Source organism: Malurus melanocephalus, unplaced genomic scaffold (assembly GCF_030028575.1).
Source record: "Malurus melanocephalus ecotype Western Australia unplaced genomic scaffold, MMel_1.1 scaffold_277, whole genome shotgun sequence".
Classification (NCBI taxonomy): Eukaryota; Metazoa; Chordata; class Aves; order Passeriformes; family Maluridae; genus Malurus; species Malurus melanocephalus.
Window position 1 is genome coordinate 569,513 of NW_026623509.1, and position 13,668 is coordinate 583,180.

The window sequence follows — 13,668 nt, forward strand, 5'->3', positions numbered from 1 at the left end:
GATCCTAGTCAGCTCAAGTCTTTCAGGTACAAATTTGAGTACAAATTCAAAGTTGACAGTATCCAATCAAGACAAGTAATTTCAAGTAGGTTTGACAGGGATCTCAGGAGCTACTAAACTAGTAAGCATTCCCACCTGCACTTCTTGCGTGACTTTGGAATAATTAAAAAAAATAAGTCTTGCCCAGTTTTGGAAAAGATTTATAATCTATCAGATCCAGCTCAGGTGCAGAAGCACAAAACCCAGCCTGTGAGACTGACTTTCATGTCTTGGTCCTAAAAGTTGGTCTGCTACAAGTTCAAAGCCTTTTCATCATTCACTTAACCTCATCACAGTGGGAAGAATTCAACCCTTTTACTTTCTCTTAAACCTAGATTCTGACAGGCAGACAAATCATAATTAACAGAACATACATTTTTATTTGACTCCCTCCAGCTTTAACACAACCTACGTGTGTACACTGTCTACTTGTCTGGCAGAAGAATCTATCACTAAGGCAATGTAAGCAAGTTCAAGTGATCTTGCTAAATGCAGAAAGCTGGCTCAATTTATACAATTTTTTTACTGRTGTATCTTGTAATTCTGAATACCATATATTGCCTGGAAAAAATAGAAGTTTTAAAAGTAATATTTTATAAAGCTACGTCAGGTACAGTAAAGTATAGAGACATTTTTATGATGTTAATGAAGCGACATGAATAAATTGGTATTAACATGGTTTTGTACATTTTAAAAATCACAGCACCTAAATGCTTTAAGGCATCATTTCTTTTGACTTATTTCATAGTCATTAATTGGAAAGTCAGAGCAGAGGTAATTAGATAGTGTAGCTACAGACTGAACTGGGATGTTTCATGTACATGACACTTTGAAGACAGGCCTTYTCCATTGTTCCTTGGTTTGCTGCTAAAGCTGAACCTTACCTTCTTGCAAGGTAACCCTGCTAGGATACATAAACAAATAATTAAGAGATTCAATATTATTACATTAAATACCTACCTGAGAGCTTCATGAGGAGCTCAGATGCTGCCTTGACTGACATGTCCTGCCTCATCACATTTGCCTGTGCTTCTTGTGGCTTGAGTTTCTCCTCAGGGACGTTTGGAGCTGAGGCTTCAGATTCTTGGCTGAACACGTAGCTGGACTGAGACACAGCTGAACTTGCAGCTTCTTCATCCTTAGGCTCCTCTTTCACTTTAAAATTAGGAGTCAGGGGCTCTTTTTGATTTGCAGCTGTCAAGAGAAGGAAAGAAGTGAGTGTAATATATAATCCTGGAGCAGCTAGTAAGAGGAAGAAACCATAACCTGAGAAATGCTAGAAGCAGACATGTCAAACTGTGCTCAAAGATGCTTCAAGGGGCAAACAAACTTCTGCACCTTTTCTACAAAGGSCAAGTTTTCAAACACAACAGCTGCATGTACCAAAGCTCAAGAGAACAGCCTCTCCTCTTACTTTTTTTGCCCCTACTCCTAAAAGCTCTTCCCTGGTCATTGGTTTGTACATCTTCTACAGGCTTGGTGGAARTTTAAAACATCATTTCAGGTAAGGGCAAATTTGGCAAAGCCCATGGGTATGACATATGAAGTTTTTGGAGCATGGCAGAGAGTCGAAAGATGAAGGGTAGAAAGACAGAAAACCTAAGAGGGGAGCAAAAGGGAAAAGAGCAAATTCTTGGGTCCTAGAAGTTGGTATGTTAAGAAAGAGAACCGAGAGATTTTCAGAAGATAGCTCTGCACTGCTCCAAGCTCTATATCAGTGAAAAGAAAGAGACTAAGTTTAAAAYAAGCAGCTGTACAGCCTCAGAGAAGGGTAAGGAGACCTTAGGGCGATGTTTAAAATGTACACACTGAGCAATGTGGTTCTGGAAGGGTTTTTCTGATACCCCTCAATAGTGGTCGATCCTTTGCACACCTGTTTGGTTGAACAGATGAAGCCAGAACAGCTCTTAAACAGCACTTGCAAGCCCAAACAACACAAATCCATGGGCAGATTCACGACAAGCAGAAAGCAAAACAACTTGCGCTAGTTTTCAAGTAGATCTTCTATTTTGTTTTCAAGTAGATCATCTATTTTATTTTTTTTTAATGTTTAACCATGAAGAGATCCTTCCTTTGCTGTCTCTTCATTATTTTTTCTTGACCAAAAATTCACTTTAAATTGCCAGTAACACACAGCAGATGACTGACTGAGTGCCAYGACCTTTGGCAAGTTTACATCTTTGTCAACTCTCTAAAGGTCTGTCTCCACAAACACAAAACACAGAGCATCRTCCCCAACAAAATCTGGCAGCATTTACCTGCTTAAACCCTTGGTCTACTTTTTCCTCCACTTCACAGCTTCTTACCTACTCTCAGTCTCCTCACTTTTCTGGCTATTTCCTCAGACATTCTCCTTCTCAGCAACGCCCCCCAAACTCATAGAGAATCTGAATTCCTGCATCCCACCATGAAGTGATCAGCATCTCCCTGAGACCCAAACTCTAAAATGTGAAGTACAATTGCCATCCTTATCAAAACTAGACACTTMTATTTGCTACTTTGAGSCTTTGTTCATTTTCACACAGTTCRTTTTTCTTGTGTATGTCTTTGAGGRTGTACTAAGCAACACAACACATATTTTCAGTTTATATTTCAAAGTTGTTTAATTTTTCCTCCTTTCTTGGTGGTTGGCAAGCCATTAYCAAAGAACAGGATTAAGGCAAGTGGTATAAAGAGTACACACGTAAGCAACATGTATGTATATACATATTAGTTCTATTCACTACTTTAGAAATTATCTTATATGTGTAATTTTTAACATGGCCCATAGGTACTTTTACCGGCATAAGGAAATGCTTTTGCATTTTTTTTTAGAAGAGCAAAAGCAGAAATATGAAATATTAAAACATRCTTTAACCCATAAAAATACAGATTTAAGCTCTCAAGCCAATCTTAACTTTACCAAAGTACTAACAGAAAAAAATCCATCTTTTTTATCCTGGCCTCAGTCTGTTCTGGGGTTTGACCTGGTGTAATGAATGGTCACGAAAAAAAAAATAAAAATACCCAAACACCTTCTCTGCTGAATTACCTTCTGCTGTCCTTTGTTTTTAAAACATAACCACTCCAGCTGTTATGCTGATAYGAAAAATACCTCCACTAGGACCTGAGAGCAGATGAGAGAGAGCAGTCTGCCTGATTGTYCAGAGAATATTGAGGAAAGAAGAGGTCTTTTGAATTTATTCACTTCAAAAAGGTATTAATTCAAGTTTGTCCCAGAAAATAAAGGAAGTGTGAGTCCGAGTGAAGAGGTAAAGATGACCCACTGAGAACAACCATTAACCTGTGGAGCCARCCTTGTCTCTGCCATGAGCCAGGGCAGAGAAAGCACTATAGGCTAGGTAAGCCCACACTCTTTCACCATTTAAAACAGAGGTGATATTAAACTCACACAGATCAGTKTAAGTTTGCAACCATACCCCATGGCAAAAACATCCCTAAACAAATACATTCTCTGTCTCAGAATTCATGTCATATCACAGACTTAAACAAGGAACTTATTCCAAGAGTTTGGTGYTATGATATGCAGTGGGAAATGCTTATTGGATTATCCTACCACAAGCAAAAGGATCAGAAGGAGTGCATTTGGAAGAAATTTGTCATTTTTTTAAACCCTCTTATCACCAAGCCAAAAGTCAGCAGCCAGTCTGACCCAATGGAAGGTGTAAAGTGGTCCTCCATGCTCTTCATCCCAGGGTATCCTCACACTCTACTAAGACAAAGACAAGTTCTAATAGCGCAGAACCAAAAATTTCAAGGTAGGTCACATCAGAGTTTAAACAGTTTAGTGATAGTCCAGTTCTTGGCCCCTCAATTCAGGAAGAACATTGAGGTGCGGGAGTGAGTCCAGAGAAGGGCAACAGAGCTGCTGAGGGGTGTGGAACACAAGCCTGATGAGAGGGGGCTGAGGGAGCTGGGGGTGTTTAGCCTGGAGCAAAGGAGGCTCAGGGACACTTTGTCACTCTTTACAAGTGCCTGAAAGGAGGGTGTAGCCATGTGGGGGTCAGTCTCTTGTCCCGAACAGACAGCGACAGGACAGGAGGAAATACCCCCAAGCTGCACTAGGGGAGGTTTAGGTTAGACAGYGGGAAGGATTTCTTCCAGAAAGAGTGATTAGACATTGGAATGGGCTGCCCAGAGAGGTGGTGGTCCCTGGAGGTGTTTAAGGAAAGACTGGACATGGCACTCAGTGCCATGGTCTGGTTGACAAGGGGGTGTTTGGCCATGGATTGGACTCGACAATCTCAGAGGTTTTTTCCAACCAAACTGATCCTACAAAGTGACAGATCCAGAATGAGTCAAGTTTCCCTCCTTTCTTCTGTCTACCTTTTCCTTTCTATCCCTACCCCAAATGTGAGCTCTCCTGCTTGTGCTGCTCACCCTCCTGAGCCATCACCCAAGATGACAATGGCAAACAAAACCATGTGGATAACAGGTCAACCAGCACAGCATCAGGCAACCTAAATGAGCCCTTCATGAGATACATATGCTCTGTGTGTTTACAGAAGTTCACTCATGAGAAAAATAAAACAGGGTTGCAGAACCCAGAGGAAGCCCTGAAGGGGTGCCTTTGGCAGTACTACATGAAGGAAAAGAATCCCAGATTAGTTCTTACCTATGTCACTGATTCTGCCTACTCTAGCTGCTTTGTTTTGGACAGAAGAGGGAATTAATGAATAAGGAAAGAAGCAGAGTATTATTTCTTTAATTAAGTGGCAGCACATTCCTTGAACTGACGATGTTTTTTAAAAACCAAACATATAAATTGTAGATCAATCACAAAAATAGAARAGTTACTTGCCTCATTTTTCTTCCCCCAGAAAATAAAAACAAAATCAGACAGCAACTGGGTAAGTTCCAAGCCAATTTCTACAATAAATAGGGTTTTTACTCTTCCTTGAAATATACTAAAGCAGATTCTAATGTAAATGAAGCCTAAAATAAAAGGACAAATAWAAAAGGGGAGGTTGTCTCCTCTAACAGATCCATACATTAAAAGTCAGAAAAAAAAAGAAGACCCCCTAAACAACAAAAGTCACCACCACTCTTGCCTCTGTCCCATTTTGGACCCACAGCTATGGACAAAATTGCTAACACATGGAAAATAGCAAGTATGATGCATCCACTAGTCATTTTAGGGTAAACGATAAACAGATGTAAGACAAAAACATCSCAAATAAGGGAATGAAAAGTTTACTAGGATCAGTTTTTAAAAACCCTATGACTGAGGAATCCTTAAAAAAAATAAAACTAGACAAGAATTAAAAAGAATATGTTGAAAATTATTAAAGTATATTTGAATGACAAAGTTATTACTCCCCAGAAGGAAATCTTCTATCTACACACACAAATAGATACACACACATCTCCTTAATTTGTATTTAATTTACATTCATTCTGAACAGCAGTGAGAACAGAATGAAGGATGTGTTGCCTGCAGACTGAATAAAAAAGCCCCAGCAATTTAATTTTGAAATACACAGCAAGGAAACAAAACAAACCCACGTAGCAAATGAAACCAACAGGCAGGAATCTCTGAAGCATGATGGATAATGCTCTATTTGTTCCATTCCATATCCAGAAAAAACACAGATCAAAGAATATTCCAGACTGCTGATTTTTATCTTCCTGGCAACTGGAATCATTTCAGCCATTTGGCAAAGTAGATGATGAAAGTTATAACACTTCCCTGAAACTGCCAAATGCCACAAGAAAAGCTTTGGGCATCTGCCACTAATCTGAAACACTCTGGTAGAAGCTGCTAACTCCATCAGTCCACTTAAGAGGATTTCTAAATGCTCAAAGTGTTTGTAACTGAAAGAGGAAAAATGGGCTGATCACTTCCAAGCCAAGCTCAATATTACAAGTCACAATCAGCAAGAAGCTGGTCACTGCTCCATCTGTCTGAGAGAAGAACATGAGGAAGAAAACAGAATCCACAACAAAAAAGCTGCCCCAAAAAAACACCATGAGAAAAGGCACCCATAGAGTCTGGGTCTAAGGGAACTGTGATGAACATGCCACAGTACATCACTGCCCCTTCATATTACTTTATCAGTGATGCCAGACTATACCTATAGAGATTAGGGACCACTCATGGCTGAGGGAAAAGGGGAAAGCGAGGATACATCTCAAAAACCACTGCAAATTCAACTGGTCTTCTTGAGATTTCTCTCAGAGTCCCATGGTATGACAACCATAGCATGACAGTGTTGTATCCAGATCCTGCTGAAGTTAGAGCATCGGAATGGCACAGAGAGCCTCTCATTCCAGACAGAAAGTTGTGAGCTGAAGTGGTCAAAAGAAACCGAGGGTCTTTGACAGATAGTTCTGCAGTGTTTGGAAACCACAGTTCCATATTAAAGGGCACTACATCATTCTGAAGGCAGCAGTGGTCAATAAAAGGTGTGACTTGGGTCACCTACTATTTTGTTCACTGGCAACTAAAACGGGCAGGTAGAAATTGGGATCCTGCATGGAGACCATGGCTTGTGTTTGACAACATTCCAGAACTGAGAAAGGGGCACAAACACTGCAAAAGTAGACCCCACTGAGCTAAATGCTTTGCAAGAAAAATCTATGGAATTGGAATCTGTTGGAGAACTTCCAGACTTAAATCCAATTGGGCTGCTAAATTATGTTCAGCTTATTAAACACTGAGGCTGCACTCACTGTAAGTGGCCCAAAAGGAGAAATACCATTCTTCTGGCAGGACAGTCTAGCTGGTCTGTCATTTCCTTTTAGTTCCTCTTGCTCGGGAGTATTTAGCTGTCCCAGAGCACCACATACTACCTAACCCTTCTAGAAATTCTGGGTCCATTACATCTGGATTTTAAAGCCCTCTACTCTGCCCTCAGTCAAATAAATACGTAGAGCTATAAGGAACAGGATGGGTATTATCACCGAAAAAGCTGCTTGGGACTCAAGGGTGCTCAGAATTACATTTCTTTTTAACAAAGCAGTGCAATGGTAGAATAGACAATCACAAATATGATGATGCCACAACTTGACACCCCTGAGCTGCAAAAGACCACTTAAAATATTAGGTCTTCCAAACGATCTTGCTGTAAGCATGGGTTAAGAAGAGGCCAGCTAACTATCCTGATCTTCTTTAAAGCAGCTCTGTGCATAGGGGAACTGGAGCCAGGCACAATGAGACATGAGCAAAGGAGAATGACCAGTCCTGATACTGTGCCCTCCAAATTTCACCGTGTTCTAGTCCAAGTGGAAGGGTGAAATTAGGCAAATGGCTAAGGTATGTGTAGAACCACACACATCCCTGTCACGCAGCTAAAGTCCCATAGGCTAAACAAGGTTGTAGCATCTGTCAAGAGCATCTMCTCTGTTCCAGGTAAAAAACAAAACAGCAGCAGAACAGGTGAAATTGTGAGGAGGATGGAGAAAAGACAGGAAAGAGTAAAAAGAGCAAGGGGGAATCTGCTATTGATAGGAAAGAATTAAYTGCAATATGGGAATGTTTTTTCTCTACAGAGGAGCAAAAACAGAGGAGATAAACACCACCAGACCAACCTTTATATTTGTTTAAGAAAACAAAAACTAAACAAACAATCAGAGATGATTGAACTAACAGTGTTTTCAAATCCCATTTTAGATAGATGTGAGAGAAAGGCTCATGAGYTCGGACTTCTGCCCAGAAGTGTATTCAGGGAAGCAAAAGCACTACCAGCCTAGTCCAGTCCTACACTCCAAGTATGAGGGGTTTGTGTAGACATTAAAATGAAATTATAAGTGTAGACCTGGTCCAGAATCACATTGCTGGCTTCTTTTAAGTTGTATTAGACTGAGTACACACAAAAAAGGAGTTTGTTATTCTGCATTTTAAATTGCTGAATTAGAACACTGCTTTTTCTTGCTGTATTCTACATATTCCTTCAAACTGTAAAACACAACAGATGTGATTTTAAGGATGCTAGGAAACTCATATGCAAGACCAGAAATTGCTGAAAAGGGATTATAAGAGTGATGATATATCAGTAGCAAAGATCAGAACAAAATTTTATTGGCCCAACTTTTACATGGATGTGCTATTTCCCCTTCACAATATTTTTTTCAAACTAAACGTCTGTATGGAAACTAGGAAAATGTGAATCTAGAGAGACACTTCAAAGAAAGAACTTGATGACATCAGGGGTATTTAGACTGACAGCAGCATTATAGAATTCACAGTATTTTTAAATTAAGGACATGGCTCAATAATTGTCAGTCCTGTGCACTTATATTCTAATTGAAATCTTAGATTCTGACAAACTACAACTCCTAAATATAGACAGCATGGTCTTTTCTTTGGAATCTGCTAGTCAAATRCATCAATTATGGCAATTTAATTTGACATGCTTTTATTTTATTAAAAATAGCTGTTTGAAGAGTTCAAGCCAGTCAGTTCAGTACTGCCAATGGCAAATGATAAAAYGCTTCAAATTACTTGTGTTACCTTTAAGGAATGCAGTAATTTTCAAGAGCCAAACTGAACAAATAATCTAAGTGATTACTTAGCTTATCTACTAATATGCTGTATGCAGCTGTCTGATGATTTACTCTTTCATTTTTTCATTAAGGAATCAGCTAATAAAACATGAGTGCAAAGCCCAAATACTTCAGACAGCCACTAAAGTCCCATGATGGCTTCATTTCCCAAAAGAAAGTCTTGATTCCTCACACGACACTGAACACAGATATGACTTAAACTGAGAGAAAACAGTTACTAATTGGTTCAACATGGCCAGCCCCAAACTCTCAGCATTTTAGCTCCTTCCTCCTGTCTTTTTTAAAGCTTTTCCATGCAAGTAACTTGGGGAACATAAAAAGAACAGCAGAAGCAGGGCACACTTGATACCACTATACAAGATGAAGAGACCCGCTTGATGGAGTAATGCACTTGTTTAAACACAGAGAGGTGGGGGAGAGAGGCCAGCAATGAAGGATGTGTACCAATTACTGTTTCCACACAGAATCCCATGGGGAGCAATAGTGCAAGAATCCCATTCATTTTGTTGGGATTCATTTATTTTCAAATGTTAAAAGTTACTGCAGCACATAACATAGGCACAGTAATAACATCACTAGGGTACACTGACCATTGTAGTTTGGATCATTGTGAAAGACATTTTTTATTACAAAAAAAAAAAAAAAAAAAAACAAAAAAAAAAACAAACCCCAAAAAAATAAAAAAAACAACCCCAAGCCTTAAAAGTGGGTGGAAGGATATGAGTGTTTGAAGAGCTGTGCTGTATAATGTCTGCCATTGAAACCTTTGGAACAGGAAAATCAAATACTCTTCATATTAAGAAACAAACACTGTTACAAAGTTTCAACATGGAATTAATGGAGTGGGGGAGGAAAAGATTCTGACAAAGCACTAAATACAGCAAAACACTGGGAGAACTTAAAAAGTGTACAAGCAGTCCTACTGAAATCAGAGAGGGAAGATTTGAAGGTAAAAGCATGCCCATGCTTCAATATTTGCCTGTTTATGCTTTAAGAGTCATCTGCTAATTTTCTTTACAAATAAATCGGAATAAAACTTCAAAGAATCCTTTTAAATGTCTTGTGAATTTAAAAGCCTCTCCTACCTAAAACTACAGTACCTAGAGAATAGAATCTGGAAAAAAAATCAATATTTGTTCTAATTTTTAGATTTACATTTGGTGATTTATGTTATGCTTTATTTCATAAAACATGTAACTAAAGATCTTTCTGACAAGCAATGGCACAGAATTGGGGATGAAGTGGTCTCAAAAGGGTCATCCACACCAGTATTCTCAATCTCTTTAAATCTAAAGCTCACCTGAGCCTTTCAAAAAAAAAAAAAAAAAAACCAAAAAAAACCAACAAAAAACCAAAAAAAACCCAAAACCCTGAGTGGCTGTTTCAAGCCACATAATTCATCTCTGGCCCGCTCCAAATGAAGTCTAACTTAGAACAAATTTCCCCAGTTTTCAACTCTGCAGCTTGCTGTTTTTGTTTGGGTAGCATTTCTTGCCACTGCTTTTGATGTCTTATGGTCCACTGATTGAGACACACATRTTTATTCATTCTTATTGCCCAGTATATGTGACCAGCCAATATCTAACATGTTTTTAAATTTCTCCAGTGGCAGAGATGCCACAATCTCTCCAGCCAAACTATCCTAGAGGTATAAATACCTCAGCTTGGGAAATATTTTCCTAATGCTAACTTACTCCTCACACCAATAAAATCTTGCTACTTTTTGTCCTAATTGTGTTGATTTTATGTTTAATTACGATAATTTCCATTCCCCTGAAAACTATGCTAAGTTATATGGAAAACAAAGAGGTGATTGATGACAGCCAACGTGRCTTCACCAGGGACAAATCATGCCTGATGAATTTGGTGGCTTTCTACGATGGGGCTACAGCACTGGGGGACAAGGGCAGAGCASACACGTCTGCCTGGACTTGTGCCAAGCATTTGACACTGTCACATGTGACATCTCTAAACTGGAGAGACATGGATATGATAGATGGACTTCAGTAGGTTCCCATGAAACTGGAGGTATACAAATGGACACCAAGCAAGAAGAGGAGCAATAAACACTGGCAAGCAAAAATAAATGTTCATTTAGAAAATCAATATTCAATAACAATAAATGCCAAATTCTAAAAGTCTTTTTATCTATCTGCTRCTTCTTTCTTAGCCACAAGGCCTGTCAGAAGAGAAAATTAGATTGTTTTGACATAATTTGGTCTCAAAAAATCTGTGTCGGCTGTAACAATTGGCATATAYAATTTGAGATGTCAAAAGATTTATATGATTGGAAAGGTAGGGCAAATAATTGAAGCTCTGATGGGCCTAACAAGACTGTCRTAATAAAGAAATCACTCAAAGGAACTTCGTTCAGCAGAGCAAGCCGTCAAAGCAGCAGCTAATACTCAGCCAACTTGCTAAAAGAGAATTACTTCTACTCTAAATTTATGAACTCTGTATAGAGAAAAGCATGAACTAAATGTATGTAACACAATATAAATCTCAGAAGAAAAGAAATTCCTTTCCTTCTGACACTGCTTTTTTGTGTAGMAAACTTGGTGACTGGCAGTACGTTTTAATCCAAATATGCGCACATACAAAATTACAGATCCATCTCGCTCCCCCAGCGACTTTATAACATGTTGCTAGGTAACAGTGCATACAAGTCAGGTTCCAAGACCTTTAGTAAGTCACCATAAAATAACTGCATAGGCCTTTTGCATGAATAATGTACATTTGTATCCTTCCTCTGATGCCAACAGATCAGACATTAAAAACATGACCGTCCGCCAAACTGTGAACAGCTTCCCATCAACTGCTGCATGAAAAGGCACACACCAAATTGTTGCATGTTCCCTCAGCTTCCAGGCTTCCCCCCCTCTCCTGCACTCTGCTCTCACTGTTGCTACATGCAGCCATCATGAGCACTACCCTCCCCAGGTCAGCCCTGCTGATGTGCAGAGCCTCTTTGTGCACAGCAACCCCAATTTAAGATCGACATCAGAACAACATGTGTTGGACAGCTGTTTGACAGTGTAAGATGGATTTCATATGGAGTCCAAATTTGAWACTCAAGTAAAGAAATGTACAAGCAAATCAAAACAGACTCATCCTGCCCACTTTTTGTCAGTCAGACTAATAATTTATACTGACAGATTATTTAAATTTTTTTTTTCAGGGGGAGATCCTGTGGTTTCTTCCACCCAGCACAGCAAACCATTTTGTGCCAGCCCAGTTCACCTCCTGCCTGCCCTCAGCTGTTTCCTCTTTTCCTGGCTGGCTCCATGAAGCCTCAGYCTTTCAATTTCTTGTATTAACCCATCCTACTCAATTCCTCACAGAACTGTGATCCTAGGGGTATAAAGATCTGGGCAGATGAGGACAGAAAGACTTCCCTAAACACATGGCTGTGGTTTCACCAAGGCTGGGCATTAAGACAGAGATAATTCCTTAGTTTACCAATTTTAGTTTGACAATAAAATTTGCTCAAATATAACTTACTTTCCATTTAAAGGAGAAAGCTGACTAATTATTTTCTACTGAAAAAGCTACCTTCTATCTCCAAAGTCTAAAACCTGCCATAGGGACTGACATCTCCTTATGAACAGAAGTAACATTTTTCACAACTTTCTCTTCAAAAATTCAAGGCCAATTTTGAAAACATTTGTTACAGAACCCCTCCCCAGCATACCAACTACTCTGAAGTATTCAGTCAAATCAATATAAGAGTACACAACATATAGATTCACCCTAAAAATATCCTACACTCCAGTCACCCATGAATATCATTCTTACASCAATAATCTGACAAAAGAAAAACACTAAACATGCTTTGCATTAGAGATGGATTTCAATTAATTAAAAAAAACAAAAGCTGTACATTAATCTCTAGGACTACTCTTCTTTAAAAAGTGTTAACAAAACCCAAATGCAGTAACATTCATGCTTCACATGTATTTGCTACTTAGACCTCAAATGCTACTCAGAAAGGAAGGTCACCAATACTTCATTGGTCCTTTTTTTTTAACAGGTGGGTAAAGGCAGAGAACTTAAGAACTAAATTTCTGAACATGCTGGGCACTTGGGTGATCCTCAATGATTTCAAACTAGAACTACAGGTATTCAGCGTGCCTGGAAAACACACCACATGRGTTTTGCCAAGGTAATTGCTCATGAATGGCAAAGCCTGGATAAATAGTTCTCACTCCAAATCCCAGCAATTAAACAGCAAAACCCCTCTCTCCTCTCAATGTTTCCCCTCTGCCTACCATGACACACCCCTGCTATCAAAAGAAACAAGAAATTGCAATTTAAGAAGCGACAAGGTTTTTCTCCATGACTTAGCAAGCCCGAGACAAGGTGTCTCTTAGCCCATAAAGGAGCAGCYGATGCTGCTGCTGGCTGCTCAATTACCTGACAGCTTCATCAGAAAATCTGATGCCATCTTGACAGAGATGTCTTGGCTGAATAGTGCTGATGCTGTGTTGGCCACAAAGTCAGAGGAGTCTTTCAGCTTTGTGTTGTTGGGGGCCCTGTCGACAGTGCTAAGAGCAAAAGGTGCAGCTGAGGTGCCAGTGTCATCTTTGGGCTCTTCTTTCACCAGCAAAGGTGGCACACCCCCAGCAGGCTGCCCAGCCACGTCGGGYGTTTTGGATACAGATGCTGATCCCGCGAGGTCAGGCCCTCCTCCTTCCCTCTGTGGTCCCGGGCAGGAGTCACTGTTCAGCTGTGGTGACCCCTTCACCTCAGTTTCTGTCATTTCCTCCTTCACTTTAGACTCTGTCCTGAGGAAATGTTGATGGCAACGCATGTGGAGTTTCAGGCTGAAGTGGCGGGAGGAGGTAAAAGGGCATAGCTGGCACTGGAAGGTCTCACCCCTGTCTTGGTGCTGATGAACCTGGTTCAAGAGGTGAAAGATAAATGCATGTATTAAGCCAAGCAGATTAATTGCATTGCAGAAATCTCAACTCTGCATTTCTCACACCATTAAAACAAAAAAAAGAAGGAAAATATTAGCTAATGAGTGAACTCTTCATTCTGAACACTTGGAAAGTGGTCAGACACCAAGAACAGTAGGATTCTTTCACACAAGTCAAAGAACATAAACATCAGACTCAAGTGAAA

At 39.7% G+C, this 13,668-nt stretch overlaps 1 protein-coding gene across 1 annotated transcript in view; it reads right to left on the reverse strand.

Annotated features, from left to right (window-relative positions):
* The window catches only part of ZNF827 (zinc finger protein 827), a 78,543-nt gene that overhangs the window by 47,445 nt on the left and 17,430 nt on the right, over positions 1-13,668 (reverse strand). Inside the window, exons 4-5 of the mRNA XM_057376288.1 lie at positions 12,958-13,441; positions 1,000-1,233 (exon numbers count right to left, since the gene is read on the reverse strand). Of these exons, the coding sequence (XP_057232271.1) occupies positions 1,000-1,233; positions 12,958-13,441 (718 nt within the window). The remainder of the gene's footprint in view (positions 1-999; positions 1,234-12,957; positions 13,442-13,668) is intronic.